The 20,415-nt window shown below is 37.8% G+C and overlaps 1 protein-coding gene across 9 annotated transcripts in view; it reads right to left on the bottom strand.

Moving 5' to 3' along the window:
• Positions 1-232: 232 nt before the first annotated feature.
• MYBPC1 (myosin binding protein C1) overlaps positions 233-20,415 on the bottom strand; it is an 87,861-nt gene continuing 67,678 nt past the window's right edge. For 3 of the 9 annotated variants that reach the window (XM_032346604.1, XM_032346608.1, XM_032346607.1), the window contains 9 exons: positions 19,867-19,920; positions 18,730-18,897; positions 14,787-14,875; positions 13,064-13,259; positions 10,771-10,910; positions 8,068-8,227; positions 6,965-7,101; positions 5,112-5,298; positions 233-505 (listed from right to left, as the gene is read on the bottom strand). In XM_032346604.1, the coding sequence (XP_032202495.1) occupies positions 405-505; positions 5,112-5,298; positions 6,965-7,101; positions 8,068-8,227; positions 10,771-10,910; positions 13,064-13,259; positions 14,787-14,875; positions 18,730-18,897; positions 19,867-19,920 (1,232 nt within the window). In that variant the 3' untranslated portion in view covers positions 233-404. Of the gene's footprint in view, positions 506-1,859; positions 1,903-3,314; positions 3,383-5,111; positions 5,299-6,964; positions 7,102-8,067; positions 8,228-10,770; positions 10,911-13,063; positions 13,260-14,786; positions 14,876-18,729; positions 18,898-19,866; positions 19,921-20,415 lie in introns of all 9 variants that reach the window. The other 6 variants (XM_032346605.1, XM_032346609.1, XM_032346606.1 and 3 more) reach the window with 5 other exon arrangements.

Consider the following 20,415-nt stretch of genomic DNA (forward strand, 5'->3'; position numbering starts at 1 on the left):
TGGGGCTCCATCCCAAGACTCCAGGATCGTGACCTGAGTTGAAGGCAGTCGCTTAACCAACTGAGCCACCCAGGCACCACATACAATGTGTTTTTATTCTGTAAAAAATAAAGCATTTACAGCCTACAATTTTAAACTAAAATGACTGCTTTTGCTAATTGTATAGCTTGCTTTTTTTGGTAAAGTACAGTAACCAAGCACAGGCAATAATGACCAAAAATCTGACTTCAAATGAAATTTTGTATGCAATTTTTAATTAAGCAATCCGTGCAAACATTTTTTTCTTCAATATCAGGAGGAAAGAAAATGACCACACTTGAGTGCCTGGTAGAAAAACAGAAAATGCTTTCTCATTGCAACCAGATTTCAAAGCAGTGGCGTGTAGGGAGGCAGGGCCCATGCCCTTAGTATTCCTCGGGATTGCTTGATTGCAAGTCTCGCAAATATGAATCAATTATGTTAGGAGGCACACCTTGCAAGAGGAGCCTGCAGAAGGAAAGGCCACCTAGAGAGGACAGAGAGGAAAAGGCAAAGTCAAAACCGTCTACATGAAAGATTACTTAACTACTACTTCCTGACTAGCTGCCTAGAAATGTGACTAATTATGTTCCAGTTAGTTACAAAGATTCATTCAGCCCCTACTTGGAAGTCTTCTGGGTTTAGTACATTTAAAATTTAAAGCACTTGGCAACTAGAAGGGAAAGCAAGTTCCTAGCAGACCCACAGCAGTTTTTTGTTCCCTGCTATTATTCAATCTTAGTTGGAATTCCTGACTGGTTGGAAAGTATCTATTACTCTTGGAGAGGTTTTAGGATTCTTCTACAGATGATTTAAGCCTTCTGACTGAATGGCAGATAAATGCAAGCCACGTTATGAATCAGTGGAAAGATCTGTTTCCTGTTTGTTGTTAATGTTCTTTTTTTTTCTTTTTTAAAGATTTTATTTATTTTAGAGCATGGGTAGGGGAAGGGGGCAGAGGGAGAAGGAGAGAATCTCAAGCAGACTCTGTGCTGAGCGCAGAGTTGGATGTGGGGATGTATCTCATGACCCTGAGATCACGACCTGAGCAGAAATCAAGAGTCAGATACCTAACTGACTGAGCCATCCAGGTGCCCTTGTTAATATTTTTTTTAGTTAAGTACAAATAATTCCTAGTCAAGCACATTGGAGAAGAAAAAAGGGACCACTCCTCTAACTTTGGCTATTTATATCCTGTCAAACGTGCAAAAACTGGGAAGATTTTGTTAAAAAGAGTAAAATCCATCCAATACCTTCTGAAGGTGAAACACCTACTAATATTTCAAACTTACCTTCCAGGTTTCTCAATTACATGAAAAAAAAAATTATCCCTCACAAGAGAACCCATGAAACCATAAAAATTCTTGGTCCTTTACGGAAGTGCTTTACTACTTACTAATAAATTCACGTCCAGGCAAAAACAGCATGCCATTTGAACATTCTTAAAACTTATTTAATGCAAATTTGGGAAAGTCATTCTCCTTTTAAAAAAAAAAATTCAAATCACATATTTATAGAAATGATGCCACTTATGTACATGTCCATTCCTTGATGCAAAGCGTTCAGAATGCTTGGGTATCATTTTCATCTACATTAAATGCTTTAATTCATGCTCTACTGCATTCGGCAACTTGCTCCATGTCAACAGGAGATTGTTGTGATGAATAAGTACTAGCTGTTAATTTCAAGATACTTAAATACAAATTAAAACTACAAAGTTAGAGATTTTAAAAAGTCTATTTTCATTGGATTACATAATGAAAATCATGCCATACTCCACAGGCTTTGTATGGCTTATGATAGTCATAAGCTTCATATGCCAAAACCATATGAAAGCTTACCTTAGATGGTAATATACATTCAAAAATCCTTACTGTGCTACGACTAAGGGAAAGAGAGAGAAAGAGAGAGAGAGAGTTGTAAGCATTAATAAAGTTCTAAAAAAAAAGTTGAGTGCTTGTTGGATGAAATTATAGTCACAATTATGATGAGGTGATTTCATTAATCCTTAGTCATGTGAAAGATGGAGGAAAATAGAAGCGCGTGGAATGAAGGGCAGGGATCCAGTCACTTCAAAAGGATCATTAATATGTAAAACACTTATTAATATGCACAACCACTTTGCCTGAACAGGTGACAAAGCCAATCTGATTGTACAGTGAATATTTATGCTAAGAGCTTCCAAACCATTAGCTTAAAAAAAAAAAACCTACAACATATATATATTGTGTTTTTCAACAAAAGAAAAACAGAGACAGTAGACAAAGCATTAGTGCACATATATATATGTTGAAATTCTACAAGGCAAAATTATCAAGTAGGTATATTAGACTAGCGTATCTGTAATATTGTATTCTGAACTGGTTATATATGATCTAAATAAACACAAGGCTTAAACAAACTTAGACTAAAAAGTGACTCTATGTTTAATCTACCAAACCTTAAAGAAAGAGCCCTAATTCTGTCATCTTTTGTAAGCTGACATTATCTCTAGGAATTGTAAACTCGGGCATCTAATGATTTACATCATTAGAGTTTACATCAGGTTGCTTACCCAGGCCCAAAAAACTTAACTCGTTCTTCGAAATGGGAGTGTATTATACATACAGGATAGGACTCATTTACTGCTTAATACACTTAGTAATAGGGCCTGGAATTTTCTTTCAAGTTCATAAATATATGAAATAATTCTGATCCTATGAAAATATCCAAAGTGCCCAAAAGATAGATGGGTAAATGGGTAAATTGGTACTGGTAAGCTACTGGTAAGTTTTTCATCAGAAATCTTAACTACAAAAGTTTCTAAATACTGGATCCAAAGATTTCCAAATTTCTTAATTGTGTCCTCTCTCCAAAAAAAAAGTCCAGAACTCTTTTCTACCACTTAACAATTTAAAAACGTTAGTCTTCTGAACTTAACATGAATCCAAGGAAACTATCTTAAAGGAAGGTCGTATTTCTCTACATTCAAAAAATGAAAATATTAAAGAACTGTCACTGAGTCCCAAGTTTTAATCATCTGATGTCTACCATGAGGTCATCTTCAAATATAGCTTTCTGGCTTTATTTATGGAGATGTGTGGTATGGTACTTAGTTTCCTGACAAAATACAGTGCCTACATTAATCAATATCCTTGAATAATTTGGCCTTCCTGTTCATGGCATAAACACCGTATGCCATGAGCTGCTAAGAAATACAATGAAAAGCAAATGAGAAAGTCAAGCTTTACATGCAAAGTGCGATTTCATGTAAGAGGAATGGAACAGAAAGTAGAAATATCCAGTGGGATATGAACTTTTAAAACCTGTTGCTGCCCCTCCAGGAAGACTGGTTGTCCAGGGGTATTTACTCCTTGATATATCACTGTAGAATTAGAATATTTGTACCAGTATTTATTTATTCTCAGTTGATATTCTTACCTTTTTTTTTTCTCAGCTTAACTTGATTCAAATCACCTATTATCAGATAACAATCTGATGATCAACAATCTTGGCTTTACTCGTAGGACCAAAAGTGTTGACCAACACAGCACAGTTGATACTTTATCATGAACTTTCATACAAGGAACATTACTTGTATTATTAAATGCAATCCCTATACAACTTACTATACAATTATTATAAAGGATATATCATCCATATGTACAATATTATTTGTTACTATGGAGGACTCCAAATGGTAAACCATTTGTGAAATAATCATTTTATATCAATAGCAACATGTGTTTATTTTCAAAGCATGCAGACCTGGTACTGGGCTTTTGTTGTTGTTGTTCTTTATTGAATATTGAGACGTAAGTACCAACAATACCTTGAAAATAATAAGGCTAGGAGTTGAGAAACCAGATATATCTGCAACTGTTAACTGCATTTAGAGCTATAAACAGCTAAAATAATATTTAAACTTGTAAACACTATCTCAATAGTCACATTTGACATTTTCTAAGAATATTATTGTTTTATATTTGAGAGAAAAAATTTAAAAATTTCCTCTTGTTCAGTCATGAATCTACCATACTGTATTACTTGAGGATGGACAGAAATCATAGCAGAAAGAAAACAGTTTTTTAAGTTATAAAAATTTTTTTTCAACAAATATCTTTATTATACTTGTACTAGACTAAGGACTAAAACCTCTTTCTTACATTATTATCTTAAGTATTTACTATTTTTTCTAAATAGATATTTACAAAGTTATCTTTCTGATTTTTGGATCATAATTTCATTACAGAGAGGTATAAAAAATAAAGTTTTTGGTTATCATAAAACAATAAAATATAAACAATAAAATAAAACAATAAAATATAACAAGAAAAAGAAAAAAGACATTTGGATCATGTCACCCATTATCTCATAACAGGGACTCTGACATCTGTAGGAGTTCTCATGGTATCCCAAAATAGGTTTTGATTGTCAAGAAAAAACTTCAGTATAAAAATTAAACTCAATTACTACAAAAACTCATTAAGATGACAGGTTATTCTGAGACTTTTCTACCAATAAATCCTTACATGTTTTCTTGGTTTACATTAGTTGCAAAACTTCTAAAAACTAGTATAAATGTAATGCATACCTATAAATGGAAATTCTCTAATGTGATTTTTAAAGGCAACTGATTATAATATGGATATGCTATATTCTATAGGTACAATAGTAAACACTAAATTAGCAAACTTACCCATATATATATTAAAGGTTTCACAAAATAGTAAACTAATTAAAAATAGTACAAAGTCTTTAATTGCAGTTTCATTAGATGGGTTTTTATACTAGACTTTTTTTCTAATATAGGTTATATCACCAAAGTCATATCTCACTAACTTTGTTCATTCCCACTCTACCATACACACACTACCATTCCACTGAAATTAATATTCCTTTAGTTAATAAGAACTACAAGAGATGAAAATAAGTCTACTCAAATAAATCAGAGTGAGTACAGTATGGAATAATGTCTTCTCTCCCAGAATTCTCTTTCCTTGTCCCCTGCCACCCCTAGACATTTTAGCAAACAATTTGGATTTTGCAGTAAGGGCAATAATCAAATCATTTTCTTTCATTTTAGTCTATACATGAGATCTTCAAAGTCATACCTTTCACCTCCAATTTGCATTCGATCTCCACAGTCCCAAGGTCATTGACTGCTTTGCAGCAGTAAGTGCCTCCATCATAGGGGCTGGGCTTGCGAATCTCCAGAGTACAGACCCCTTGGTTGCTGAACATCCTGTACCTTGGGTCATCCACAATAGCAACTTTGTTTTTCATCCAGGTTATTTTGGGCTGAAGATTGAAGTAAGTAAATAGGTCAGAACATATCAGTACCTACTGTAATAAGAGACCATTAAAACAGGGGACCAGATTTTAAAGAGTAGCTTAGAAAGAAAGTACATCTAAGAAGAATCCACATCTGCTTGAGCATTGTTTCTCTCAAATGAAATTCTACTTAGTGCTTGGCAAGAAGATAAATGAGCAGTTCTGAAGAAGCAAGCCAGACTTGTTCAGAGGACCGCTCTGGGGCTCTCTTCCCAAATGCTTCTTCAGAAGCATTTCAATTTGAGCCACAGATCCCTGAAGTCAGCTCGTCCTGAAGAATGTATACTGCTGGGCACTTTTCAGAGAATCCCCATAGGGTATCCTAACCATCTGATTTTCACTTCCTTTTCCTGACATTCTTTTCTAATTCTTTATGTGCTGCTTATGCCTCCCCACCATTTTATCTCTCCTCAAACACCTCTACTGATCATCCAGTAGAATGGGTCCACTTCAGATAATGCAAGATCAGTAAGGACCAGTCAGTCACCCAGGAAGACGACTCTATTCTCCTGGGCCTCTGAATTATATTTGATACCCTTGACCCTCCTTCTCCCTTCCCATATTGTCTTCTCCTTCCTTTGGTAAATGTGTACTCTCCATGTTCTCTCTTCCACCTTTTTTACGCTTTTGCCCTGTTCAGACCCTAGAGACTTCCTTCTCTGTCTCCTTCATACTATCACCTTCCTCCTTTCAAATGGGATCGTTCACTGAGGATTATACCTTGGACTTTGCCATTTCACTCACTACTGTCTTTTCCTCAGTGATATCCTTTCTAGAGCTTCAGCTCCAAGAGGTGGGAGGCTTCCAAATCAAGAGTCACAGTCCTGGCCTTTCTCCTAAGCTCTGGTGAACTGCCCCTCTCCCTCCTGGTCGTTCCCATTTGGATATATCCATGTTACTTCCAACTAAGCATGAATTCAGGATCTTCCTCTCATCCTCAGTCTACCTTCTTCCTTGACTTCTCTGTTCCTGCTCATGGTATAATGCAGGAAAAATGCCACTTTGCAATTTTTACAAATTCTAGGGCACTTTTCCCACAGTGCCACCTAGGAATAGATATCTCTATGAGCAGCATTCATTATTTCATTTTTTTTTTTTTCAAATACCAATAAGAAACCTTAAAACCTTTCTGAATCTCTTCAATCACATGTGATTTCTTCTTTCTGAGTACTCTGTATCCTTATCCCAGCACATTTTAAATTCTGTCTTGCATTATAATATCATCATTATTTGCTTTAATCTGTTTCAGAGAATTTGATGAATTTACATTACCACCTAATTTTTCAGGTAAAATGATACTACTTTCATTTCCTTAACTTTCAGCTCTTTTAAGAATTAGTGGTTTTGTTTTTTCTTAGTAGGTATCCTTTAGTTAGTAAAGAGATATAAACAGGTTTTATTACTATATTTAAATGGTGGATTTAATTAGCCACCAACACCATAATGCTGTACCTTCTTCCTATCCCAGAGAAAGACACAGTAACACTTGGAAAGTCAGTTTATATTATTACCCACAATAATATCGTGTCTAATATAAAAAAAGGGAATTTGAGACTAATTCTTAAATTTCACTAATGTGCAAAAAAAACCCCAAAAAACAAAAAAACAAAAAAACACCCCAAACAGAAGGTACCTTAGGATTTCCTCTCACACTGCAGTTCAGGGTAGCATTGTAACCAGCCACAGCATAGGTGTTAACCAAAGGCTGAGTAAACATGGGTGCCTCTGTGAAATCGAAATCTTCATACACTGGATTTTTGTAGATTTTACCTTAGAAACAATGAGAAATATACAAATTGGCCTGAGAATATATTATTCTTGGCATACTTTACTCATGATTAAAATTCCCCTGAGCTTAAAAAAAAAAAAAACATGTAAAAACGTGGGTGAATATCATACTACATTCATTCTGAAGGGTACAAAGAGATAGTCAATCCCACCTGGGACAGAAAGCCAGTGTGGTCCTCTGAGACTTAAAGAAATATTGAGAAGAATTTGGTGTCAGTATTTTGATCAACAGTGTGCTTTAATGTGAACACAATGAGCAAGGGTTTTAAGGAGAGTGGCTAATTTGAAATCAAATTCCTATGTCTATAACTTGAGCCATTTCTAGGCCCACAGCCCAGAAATTGGAATGAATTAAGCTTGCGTTTTTTTTTAAAAAAATGCAATATTAAAAATTTAAATATTTTACTGATAAAATGAACATTTTGCTTGAATATTTTTACCGCAATTTAAAAATGTGTGTTTATCAGTTTCGGAATTCCCATTCCTCACATCTCTTCTTCCAGGCCTTTCCATCTAGTCATGGAAAACTGAGGTTTCCAGATGTCTAGTTGTGATATGGTGATTTATAATAAGAAGTAGATATTTGGTCTTCTGGCCACATTTTTGGCACAGAGCTCCTAAAATCCTTAGAATTTCCTAAGTGAGGGGAGTTGTAAAGGGGTCTTTTTTACGTTAATGAGGTGACCTTTGGACCCAAGGATGGGGATTAGTTGCCAGAGAAACCCAGCCCTGTGATTAGTGGGTTCAAACGCTCAGCCCCAACCCCAGAATTCCAGGGGCAGGAAAGGGGCTGGAGCTTGTGTTTAATCACAAAGACCAGTGATTTAATCAACCATGCCTATGTAGTGAAGACTCTCTTTAAAAAAAAAAAAAAAAAAAGGAAAACACTTCTCACTCTCACAAACTGAAATTGAGAACCCCCTTTAAACCAGTCTACTGTTAACTCACCATCCTTGGCAATCACAGCGCTCTCTTTAGTCATTGTTGCATCCTCACTGAGGCCACACATATTTTCAGCAAAGACCCGGAAATAATACTCATTTCCTATGACCAGTTCAGTAATGGTGGCATTGGTTCGGTGATAATGCTCAATGACAGTGAACCATTCCTATGGGGGAAAAAAGTTTGTTTGAGAAAAATCATCTAAAAATACACAACTATTCCTACTGTTGATCAGAATAAATAACAGGGATGTTTCATTAACTAAAAGAAAAATAGCACTGATTTTTATATTGAGAGTAATAATGACATACATTTAATTTGTTTATACTTTACAACAGACTTATACTTATATTTAATCTTCAGTTGCATATTAGATGCATATATCATAGATGTCAACTCCTACCTTTATATTTCCTTCATAAGTATATAGTGTCTGTCACCTACCTCTTGCATAATGAAGTCTAATTATATAATATTGTAATTTTTTTTTTTTTTTTTTTTTTTTTTAATTTGAGAGAGAGGGAGCATGAGAGGGGGAAGGGCAGAGGGAGAAGCAGACTCCCTGCTAAGCAGGGAGCCTGATGCAGGACTCCGTCCCAGGACTCCAGGACCACGACCTGAGCCGAAGGTAGTCGCTTAGCCAACTAAGCCACCCAGGTGCCCCTAATTATTGAATTTTAATTTAAACTTACCTATTCTGAGGAAGAGATGACATTAAATCACTAGAGAAAAATTAATATCACCCAATAAATTTGCCTTCCAGGTCTTTGCTTAGATATTACCTCCTTCTTAATTGTTTCCCCTCCAACCACTTTAGGCTATCACCTTAACCTGGCGAGGCTTTTTTCTTTTTTTAATAGAAACTGCTACTTTAAATTACATTATATATTTACTATTTTACTTGTTTAGTCTCTACCTCCAATAATTGTTTATTGGATACTTGAACAAATGAATGAGAACCCAAACAAGTAATTTTCTTTTCAATTATTTTCTCATCATCCTGAGAAACATAGTGAACTCAAAGTTTATCTTGCAACCAGTAAAGAACCACCTTGCCGCATGTATGTTTAGTATCACTAATTGAGAAAATATATTTTATGACAGAAAGTTCATAAAGGAGAAGGATTTTTCTCAGAATTTTTAGGGGCCATCATTATTTCTGTATTTTTGGATATTTTTAAGACACCAGAGAAATTTAGTTATGCCCTCCTTTATTCCCAAAGCACTTTATTCCAACATTTATTCCAACATTTGGTGTATTATTCGATCATGTGGTACTGTGATGTCTTTCTTCTTGCCTAGATTGTGAGTGATCTTTTCTTTTCTTTTTTTCCCAATCCAGTGCTAGAACAGTGCTCAACACATAGTAAATAAATGAGTAAATTAATGTGTTGGCACACACAATGAAAACAGTGTTTATGAAGTGATGAATGACAATAGGAATTTAAGTGAAGAATAGCACCTGTAGCCACAGTGAGGCAATGGTGTGGTGATCTCCTGGGACTTACACTGGGCAGAGGGAGCATTGTTTGGCCTCTAGGTCTGTCCCTGCTGAAATGCAACAGGCACACAGGAGTGCAGGGGTTAGGGATCAGCCCCTGTTGCCGGGTACAACTCAGGTACATGAAGCATTGGGAAAGTCCTGGTTCATCTGGAGTTGACTGAATATCTAAGAAGACAAACATTGAGCAAAAATGTTGGGGGTAGACAAGTGGGGGGAGGGTGGTGCTTGAAGGACCCTCTACCCCTGGATTCACTGCCTGTATCTGGGCCAAGGTCCAAACAAGAGGCAAGGTCCAAACAAGGGCCAAACAAAACCTTCTCCCTTTCATAACTTAGGTCATAAAATTACAATCTGATGTGACTTCATAACTGAAGTTCTTACTGAGATCTACTAGTGTAGATACCAAATGACTTCCTATCAATATCATTAAGTATGATATTTTACTCTTCCTGTGAGAATGAAAAATGGCTCTATGCCATTGTGTGTCCAACAGTCATTTATTCATTCATTCACTTACAAGTAGGGCAGTAGTATGGTGTAGTGGATGGATTCTGATGCAGGAACATCTAGACTTTAACATTTTTTAAAATCTGGTGATCTCGAGCAAGTCATTTAACCTTTCTGAGCCTCAGCTTCCTCAGCGATAAAATATAGCTAATACTAACTCATACTCTGACTGGGTTGCTTCTGGAATACACTAAGCTCCTCCCTTCTTCAGGACCTTTACACACACTGTTCCCTTTAGAATCCCTCTTTTCTAACTGATGTCTTTCTGTCCATGTTACGCAACATTTATCTTATAAGGAGAAAGTGTTGCATCGATTAAATTTGAGTTAGAATCCAGAGTGAGTAAATATTTGGTGAACAAATGAATTAAGTTCCATTGAGCATTGTGCCAGCTGCTTTATATTGTTTTAGCCCCACAATAACCAAGCAAAGTTAAGTATTCATGTCGCTATTTTATAGATGAGGAAAATGGAGATCAAAGAAGTTAAGTGACTGTCCATGTACATGTGCTCTTAAGTGGCAATACTGGGATTCAAATCCAACTCTCTGTGACTCCTAAGGCTTTATCCTTTCCATGAGGCCACATTGTTTACCCATGCCCCCCACACATTCCTCACCACAGAGGACCTCATGCCCCACCTTCACCTCTGATAAAATGTGATTCTGTTGCTGCTGAACCAGAGAAAGCCAGACCTTACCATGCTCTTCTTGTCAGCCTTCTGGATTGTGTACCCTGTGATGGCTGCATTTCCATCATCCTTTGGTGGTGTCCATGATAGAGCAACATTCTCTCCCCAGACATCCTCAATCTTCACCATTTGAGGTGGACCTGGACGGTCTACAAGATGAATTCATGGCATCACTGTAAGATCACTTTCCTTCTCAACTTCTGCAGTGGGTCCCTCCTTAATAGCACTTTTGCTTTCTGCTGATAACTGAGGTCCAGAAGCAGATGCTCCTCCTTCTGACATAGCCTCAGAAGGTCAATGGTAGCCTAACACTATGTCCCAATGCCTGCGTCATCGTCATTCACCTCACTTCATGTCATCATGTAGGCATTTTATCATCTCACATCATCATCAGAAAAAGGGTAAGTATAGTACAATGAGATATTTTGTGAGAGAGACCACATTAACTTTTATTACAGTATATGGTTATATTTGACCTGTTTTATTGCTAGTTATTGTTGTTAATCTCTTACTGTGCCTAATTTATAAATTGAACTTTATCACAGGTATGGGTGTATAAGACAAAGTATAGCATATATAGGGTTTGATACTACCTGTGGTTTTAGACATCTGGGAACATGTCTCCATCGATAGAGGGGACCGCTGTACCTCATTACAGAAGGATATTTGAAATATCCATCCTTCCTTGCATTTCTACCCACTTTTCCTTCATCATTTTTTTTTTAAGATTTTATTTATTCATCTGACAGAGATCTCAAGTACGCAGAGAGGCAGGCAGAGAGAGAGTGGAGGAAGCTGGCTTCCCGCTGAGCAGAGAGCCCGATGTGGGGCTCGATCCCAGGACCCTGGAATCATGACCTGAGCTGAAGGCAGAGGCTTTAACCACTGAGACACCCAGGCGCCCCTCCCTTCATCATTCTTAAACATCAGAGTAATGAAATGCACTCCAGCTAAGCTTCTCTAAAAACTCTTGACTTTCATCTTCATGGAAAGAAATGGATTTTGAAAAGAAAATTTAAATGAAACTTCATTAGTCATCCCTCCAAGGACAGGCTACTGGCAATGAAGCACAAGGCTACCCTGCCTAATGGGAAATGTGAGCTGACTTGGGACTCCAAATCATAACAGCCCATTTGGGCCAAGCATCTCTGGTATTTGGTGAGAGGCTCAGAGGCAGGCCACAGCCTGTGAGTGGGTTCCTCTGTTATACCCAAAAGATACCTTTAATGGGCATGAGGAAAACTTGTTTTATCTCTCTGCCAACATAAATTTGGAATTAGTAAAATAACTAGAATGATAATCATTATTTGTTGAGCACTTTGAGCGTGCAATCAATGGCCCAAACACTATAACTATCTGATAAAGTACCTACATGGCAAAGTAGAAAAGAAAATTTCTTTTGTATGTTTCAGAGGGCATCCCTCTTCCAGACCCTCCCACGCAGGCTCCCATTACAATGGAGCCCAGTCAGATCCAAGGGCACAGGGTAGCCTCAACACTCTTCTCAACTTAACAAAAAATCAAGAAAGTTTAGCTAGTAGGAAGAGAGTACTTAATTTAAAGGGCATGAACTTTTATCCAATCTGCCACAGGAAGTTGCTCCTTTGGTGAGAAAGCCCCTAGTTTCATCAAATTTGCTGAAATATGATAATAAAAATGACTGGAAACAAGTCTTCTATAGCACTGCTCTTAAATGTATTTCTTGACATGGCAAAAATGATAGCAAGTGAGAAGGGTCCATCTGTTAGACATCCTCCATCTATTCCCTTAACTCTAGACAGAAGAACTACACTATTTATTATTTGGACAAGTGAGTGAGTATCTAGCCTTACAGGATCAACCAATTTAGTGTTTAACTATTTAGGTATATCTTCCTTACACTTAATAAAAACTTTTCATTCTCCATTAAAACCTTATTATTAGCATATTTTAGGTGTAGTAGGAAACATGTAAATTGTGTCTAGAATCTACTATAGTCATAAAAAAATGCAAGAATTCAAAATAGAAAATATTTTGTCACCAAGGAGATGAGAAACAGAATAAGAGAGAAGTGGATTATGAAGCAGTACACATGTTTCATATTAAAAGTATGTGCATTAATTTTCTTTAACATGTATGCCCTAAGTCTCCAATGATTAGTATTTTCAGTCAGTAAAAAATTATTTTGAAATACTAACATTACCAATTTATCTATATTTTCTAATTCTAGAAAAAGAATTTAACAAAAATTCTTACTCTTGCCTTAATGACAAGACCAAATACTGCTTCGACAGAACATTCTAGTTCTTTCTTTCAAACCTACCAACGATCTGTATATCGATTGATGCAGTTTCCTCGTATTTGTCCACCTTGACTTGCAGATCATATTTCCCAGAGTGGCTCCTCTCTGCTTTTCTGATAAATATGATTGTATCAGTCTCAGAGTTACGAATGTTTATTTGATTCTTATCAATTTCTGCACCATCCTTCTTCCAAGTTACTTCTGGTCTTGGTTTTCCCTAAAAAGACAGAAAAAGTACAGGGGGAGGGAAATCAGATGGTCTCAAGACTTTTTTTTTCAGCGTTACAAAAAATGACAGTTGCTTACCCCATTCTAGGCAAAGTTGGAGATAGTCTGGTGGTTAGCAACTGTGGCAGAAACAGTGATACCCATATTGCCTATTGTCTGCATTCTTTGTGCAAGCACGACACTAGGTACATGATGTTTAATATTTCCTTTAATCTTCACAGCAAGATAATAAGTATCATTATCCTCACTTTTTGGATAAAGGACTTGCATCTTCCTTGGCTTTCCTTCTGATTTCACAAACTGCATGTAGAAGGCAACTGCCTCTTCTAAGCTGTAACTCCAAGTGCAATAAGGGAGGCCCAAATGGCTCTCCTCTAGCTTGCTTTTCATGGGATCCTGGGTTTGAATGAGCTCTGTGTGTATTCAAATGTGTGCAGAAACCTAAATTCTAATTCAAGAGCCATGCTTTCTGAGATAAGAGCCACAAGCTACACATGGCTATTTAAACTAAAGCTAATTAAAATTAAGGAAAATGAGGGGCACCTGGTGGCCCTGGGTTAAGCCTCTGCCTTCGGCTCAGGTCATGATCTCAGGGTTCTGGGATCGAGTCCCACATTGGGCTCCCTGCTCGACAGAGAGCCTGCTTCCCCCCACCCTCTGCCTGTCTCTCTGTCTACTTGAGATCTCTGTCTGTCAAATAAATAAATAAACTCTTTAAAAAAAATAAAGGAAAATGAAAAATTAACCTTCCCAGTTGCACTAGTTTCAAGTACCACATTTCAAGTGCTCAATGGTCATATCTGGTTGGTGGCCACCACGTTGGACATTGATGCTACAAAACATTTCCATCATTGTAGAAAATTCTATTGAACAGTGCTGGCTAGAGGCATAAAAAGAGTCCAACAGGTAATGGGGTGGTGGTGCAGTGTGTGTGTGTGTGTGTGTGTGTGTGTGTGTGTGTGTGTACCAGACCCAAATTATTATTGTAGGTGAGGTCTGGTTAATCTTGTAAACAACAGATTCTTTTGCTGGAGCAATGATTTGACAATGTTTGCATCTTTCAGTTAGTGGCCTCTAGATTTCAACATTCAGTTATCCCTCTTCCTTTGGCTTGATTATGGGAAGTAAGTACATGTTGTTTTCCTGAATGTTATACCAAGAGCTTCACTTAAAATGAAGATTAGTTTTATCACAGATGTGCAGGGCCAGAATCTTTAAGCTTTTCTTATTTGGGCATCTCCTTGGTATTTCCTCTCTGCCCAATCATAGTCCCTGAGCTTCAGACCGGTCCAACCTAGGCATCATTCATCTCATGGAGAAGGAGTATCTATCAGTTTCATAGTTTTCTCATCAAGCACAGGATTGTTTACTCACTCTCCATATCTCTTGCGTTATTTATCTATTTTCCCCCTGAAGAAATCTTGAATCATCATGAGTTTAAGTGCTAGAGTAACTGTTTCTACTTCTTAAACACCCCAGCACTGAAAAAAGAAAATAAATATCCCTGAGTTATTACCTGGAAAGGTATAACCAGATTGACAGCTTCACCAACTCTGCGGATATAAGTCTGCTTCAGGTGCCTTGGGATGCGAATCTTTGGAGGCTCTGAGTGAAAGTAGAATAGTATAATTTTGTGATCAGTAGGGTACACAGGAAATAGCCTCACAGAAGCACACTGGCATAATACTCACTGGGATATCCTTGTGCTGATGTCTCTACCGGAAAATCTCAGATGTGCCATTACCAGATCATGTACAGTAACTTTGGTTCTAAACATTTTTTTTTTTCAGAGATGTTTGCATAGTTTGACTCAACAGAATTTACCCTTGACCTCCTTGACTTTATGGTAACTTCCCATTTTTACAGTCATTAGAAGTCTAAAACAACGTTAGAGAAAAACAGCAAATTTTCTCTTAGGACCTTTGATATATTATTCATAGGTTCTAACAGCGAGAATATTCTTCAGTGAACATTCCACAAAAGATCTATAGGCACCACATTAGCTGGTAGGACTGCTCATTTTTTCTCACCATAAAAAAACAAAACAAAACAAAACAAAAGAGTTTACGCACGTAGCACTTGTTATTTGGGTAGTTCTGTTGCAAGTGGATACTAACTCTCTCCCTGTGTGGCTATAAGACACACAGGAGGTGGCTGTAGCCCACATGTACTGATGTTGGTTAATTAACCACCATAAAGTACTAGGACATGTTGTTGCAAACCCATCAGAAGCAGAGAGTCAAAAGCCTGTAGACTCAAAAGGATGAAGCAGTTCTCATCATTTGAAGGCTTAGTATGTGACAGACACTGGACAAAATACTTTTCATGTGTATTTTCATGATTTCAAACTCAAGGACACCCTGTAGGATAGGTACTGTTTTACTTCGTGATAAAGAAACAGGAGGGCCCCTGGGTGGCTCAGTTGATTAAGTGACTGCCTTCGGCTCAGGTCATGATCCTGGAGTCCCGGGACTGAGTCCTGTATCAGCCTCCCAATTCCACGGGGACTCTGCTTCTCCCTCTGACTTTCACCCCTCTCGTGCTCTCTCTCACTCTCTCTCTCAAATAAATAAATAAAATTAAAAAAAAAAAAAAAGGAAACAGGAATATAAGATGTTAGGTAACTTGCCCTTGGTGACACAGCCAGGATTGGAAGCTGAGTTAGCCTTAAGAGCCCATGTTCAGGAGTGTGGACTTCGGAGTCCAAGATCTGGGTTTGAGTCTTAGATCTAATATATAGGAGTTCTGGTTTCAGACTTTTCTTCCATAAAATCAGCATGATTAATGCATCTAATTTGTATGACTCTTGGGAGGATTAAATAAGGTTATCCACGTAAAGCATTTAGCATAATAGTTGAGAATAATAAGTGCTCAAAAATCTTTAGGAGATGATGATGATGATGATGGTGACAATGATGATGACTACTGAATGTTGTGGCTGGAAGAGAACTTGGAGATCCCCTAGCTCCCTAACTTTACAAATGAGGAAAAAAAAAAAAAACTCAGCCAGATTCTGCAGTAAACTAAACAATCATCACAATAAAAGCTAACACATATGGAGAGCTTATTATGTTACAAGCATTCTATTAAGCAGCAACATGGATCCATGTATTTAATCCTCAGAGCCTCTTGATGGGTCAGGTGCTATTATTATCCCCGATTTGCAGATGAAGAAATTAAGGCTCCAGGAAGATCAAGTCTCCTGCCTGAGGTCACACGGCTAACACATGATAGAAACAGGATTCAACTTACACAGGCTGTCTCTAGAATCCACTAAGAAAATGTGCAAGCTTCATGTTTTCTTTCACCCACCCATCCATCCATTCACCCAACCAACCACCCAAACATCTATCCCATAACTCACTTCTAAAAGGGTTCAGGCAGCCACAACACGAGTCTGTGGCAGAACATGGTCTAGAACCCAGATACCCAGGCCCCCGTCCAGTGTTCTTTCCCCTGAAGCAGCAACTCTCAGACATGTTGTCTCAGTATTCTATTATACTCTTAAATATTATCAAGGTTCGCACTCAAAAAAGCAATTTCTCAGCTTTTGTTTATGTGTGCCGTATATATCAGTACTTGCCCTATTAGAAATTAAAACAGGATATTTGAAATATTTAGTTATTCATTTAAAAATAAAAACATAAATAACATTTTAATGGCATTAGTTTCTATTTAAGCAAGTCTGCTTAATGTCTGACTTAATAGAGGAGATCTGCAATCTCCAACTTCTTCCTGCCTTCAATTTGACTTCAATATGTTCCATAAGTTGAAGTCATTTAGTGAAGAATATCTGGCTTCCCACAGACTGAAGAAATAGTCTAATAAGCTTTTTAGACAATTTTGGATATTCCTTTTTGACTCTAAACTAAAACATGATAAATTATAATTTTTTTAAAGTTTTATTTATTTATTTGACAGAGAGATAGAAATCACAAGTAGGCAAAGAGGCAGGCAGAGAGAGGAGGAAGCAGGCTCCCCGCTGAGCAGAGAACCTGATGTGGGGCTCGATTCCAGGACCCTGAGATCATGACCTGAGCTGAAGGCAGAGGCTTTAACCCACTGAGCCATCCAGGCACCCCGATAAATTGTAATTTCTTAAAGGTGAGGGAAAATGTGGAATCTGAAACTATTTCAATTAACTTTTCACACTCTGTTACATTAAAATCCATTGGTCTAGCTTACATTTTTAATATACATTGTACTGATGCATGTTTTTAACATGTATTTGTCATTTGGGAAATATTGCTTCACCAAATTATGTAGATCTTCCAGATGCTGACACATTCCATTATTCAATATCAAAAAATTACATCCATTAATATCACTGCCTATTTAATGAGAACAGTTATAAGTGTTGAGAGCAGTTAAGTCTATGGGGGTGGATATAAGTTTTCCAAAATTCTAATTTTTCCCTAAAAGCTTATTTTTTTTCACTGAAACACTGACAACAAATACTGTAACTTGTTTTATTTGAAGTGGTAGGCTCATTGCTTTCATTTTCTACAAAATACCTGCCAAATAGCCAGTCATTTCTTTTTCAAGTAAAAATAAAATTTTCTGAGAATGGTCACTAGCTCAGCCTCTCACTCAGTCACACAAGTGCTATTCTAGAGACAACCATTGCACTGCAATATGCAGTGTAAGGCCTCTGTACATCTTTTGCATTTCATTGCTACATAAACATAGGAAAAATGTGTCCTTGAGGACCAAGGCTTAATGAATTAATAATTTTTATGCTTCATCAAGCACATGCCAAGGTGGGCCACCTGGGTGGCTCAGTCAGTTAAGCATCTGCCTTCCGCTCAGGTCCTGATCCTGGAGTCCTGGGATTGAGCCCCACCTTGTTCTCTCTCCCTCTACCCCTCCCCCTGCTCATGCTATCTCTCTCGCTCTCTCAAATAAATAAATAAAATCTTAAAAAAAAAATAACAAAAAAGAACATGCAGAGGCAAAGCTGGCTTTTTAACTTTAACTACAAGTTCAAGGTGGTGAGGAAGACAGAAATAACTAGCAGAGTTTGATGGCACTGACTGAGTCTGTGCGGATCCATCACTTGTGTATCACCAGTGCAGATGTCAAACACTGAAAAGGGCAACTAACGTGTTCATTTCATTATGAAGATGGTTCTGGCCTCGCAGACCCGTCGGAGCCATATTGTTGCTGTGTCCCCTGCTGCATTCATGCTCCCTCTCTTTATGGAAATCGGCAGCTCAGCCAGAGTTGGCTCACGGGATCTGGTGAGGCTAACTAACTGGTCCTTGTACCAAGTTGCGAACACTGACCTCCACACTGGTGGAAAGGAGATGTTTTGTTCATTCCTAAGTTCCAGAGGGGCACTGACTGTACATCAAAGGAGCGATAGCAAAATAGAAAGGTTTGAGAAAAAAGGGGGTTAGAACATAAAACCAAGTGATGTTGGAAATGGAGACAAAATTCTAAAAGTCTTGCCTACCTACCTATGATTTCCTTCACCAGAATGGGCTGGGAGTAGTACTTGGGCTCGCTGGCGCCTGCGGCGTTCACAGCCTTCACACGCACAAAGATCTTTGCATCTGTAGGCAGACCTGTGATGGTGAACTTGGTCTTGTCAATCAAATCTGTGTTTGCAACTATCCAATCTTCGGCTAAAACCCACAAAAGAGAAAGAAAACAAGGAGAAATGGTATTTAGTGAAAGAAATCACCCTAACTGGTACAGTCGGCTCCAAACTAGCATTTGACTCATAATTAAATCCGTTGGAGGAAATACGTTTTTGGTCTGGAGTCATACTACATGGGTGAGCATTTTTCATATTTAAATGAAAAATGGTCTCGAATGGCTAATGTAAATGACAGGAAGAAGGATAATCAGATTCTGCTATTTCTGAAAAACCTCTTATTCAAGATACCATGATACTAGAGTATCCTGAATTCTTGGGGACAGTTACTGTGATTCAGGAAATTAAAGTGATACTGGAGTATTCTGAATCATAGTAACTGTCCCCAAGAGTTTTGTAGCAGTTTTATTCCAATTCAGTTTTATAAGGATTGACATAGTCATGACATTTAGCCACCTATACATGTTAAACTTTGGAAAACGAAAATGCTATTCTTATGAATGAGAGACACAGACCTTTATGGTCACATAATCTCTCTGTTTCATCTTAGCTGGTCATTTATTATGAGGCACTATTATGGGCCCAGGGAGTCTGATCATGCTCCCATTTATGAAGACAAGAAGCTAATATCCATGGTAAAAAGGAAACACAGCTTGGGTAGGAGCCAAGACCTCTTAAGGAATTGGCATTCTTCTTTTTACCTTGATCAAAAATGTTGATATTTTTAAAAGGTTTTGGTAGGCTTTGTCTATAACAGCAAGAGAGGGGTTTGCAAATATTTCACCTTCTAAAAGTTTGTATGCATTATGCCCTCAGTGGGGGAAGGGGGAGAAAGTTTGTATTCCACATTATTAATTCACTGCCCACCCACTCCCTTGATCTCTAGGGGCTTGTTTGTGTGTGGGTGGTAGGTGTACTTCATGCCTGGTCATGGAACATTCCCAGAAACTTTTATCGTAAGTAAAAAAAGTTCGAAAGCTTTCATAGAATACTTTACCTGGTAGATCATATGCAGCCTCCCCATTTTCATCAGACTGTTTTGCTGATGTACCTTTGAGAATCCGTCATTAAAATTAATTAAAGACACCCACTTTCACACCAGAAGAATATCGTATCAGTAGTCAGCATTCTCTGTTAGTAAAGTATGCAAAGTATGCAAAGATATTTGTCTTCAGAGCAGTGACGGAAGAGACCAAACACATTAGGGAGGGGGAAGTTCCTCAGGAGAGCCACAGCCTGCTCTGTTCAGACTACGGTTATTGTCCTGAGGCACCTGCCACAGAGAAGAGGAGGAGAAAAGAGGCTGGGCACTTCCAGCTGTGGGAACAAGAGGTAGAGAGGAACAAAGCAAGACCCTGAAGAGAAAAGAGGAGCAGGTCTTGGACTCCACAGAGGTGTAGCACACAGTGGAACAGTCTGTCCTTTGACCTGTTCCTGCCCCCTCAGCCTGGGAGGGTCCTCCCAGTAACCCAGGGAACATAGTGCTTCCACCAAGGGGTTCAATCGTCACAGGCTGGGAGTGAGGGCACTCATGATAAAGTCAACT

This window comes from Mustela erminea, chromosome 6 (assembly GCF_009829155.1).
Source record: "Mustela erminea isolate mMusErm1 chromosome 6, mMusErm1.Pri, whole genome shotgun sequence".
In the NCBI taxonomy this organism is placed as follows: domain Eukaryota; kingdom Metazoa; phylum Chordata; class Mammalia; order Carnivora; family Mustelidae; genus Mustela; species Mustela erminea.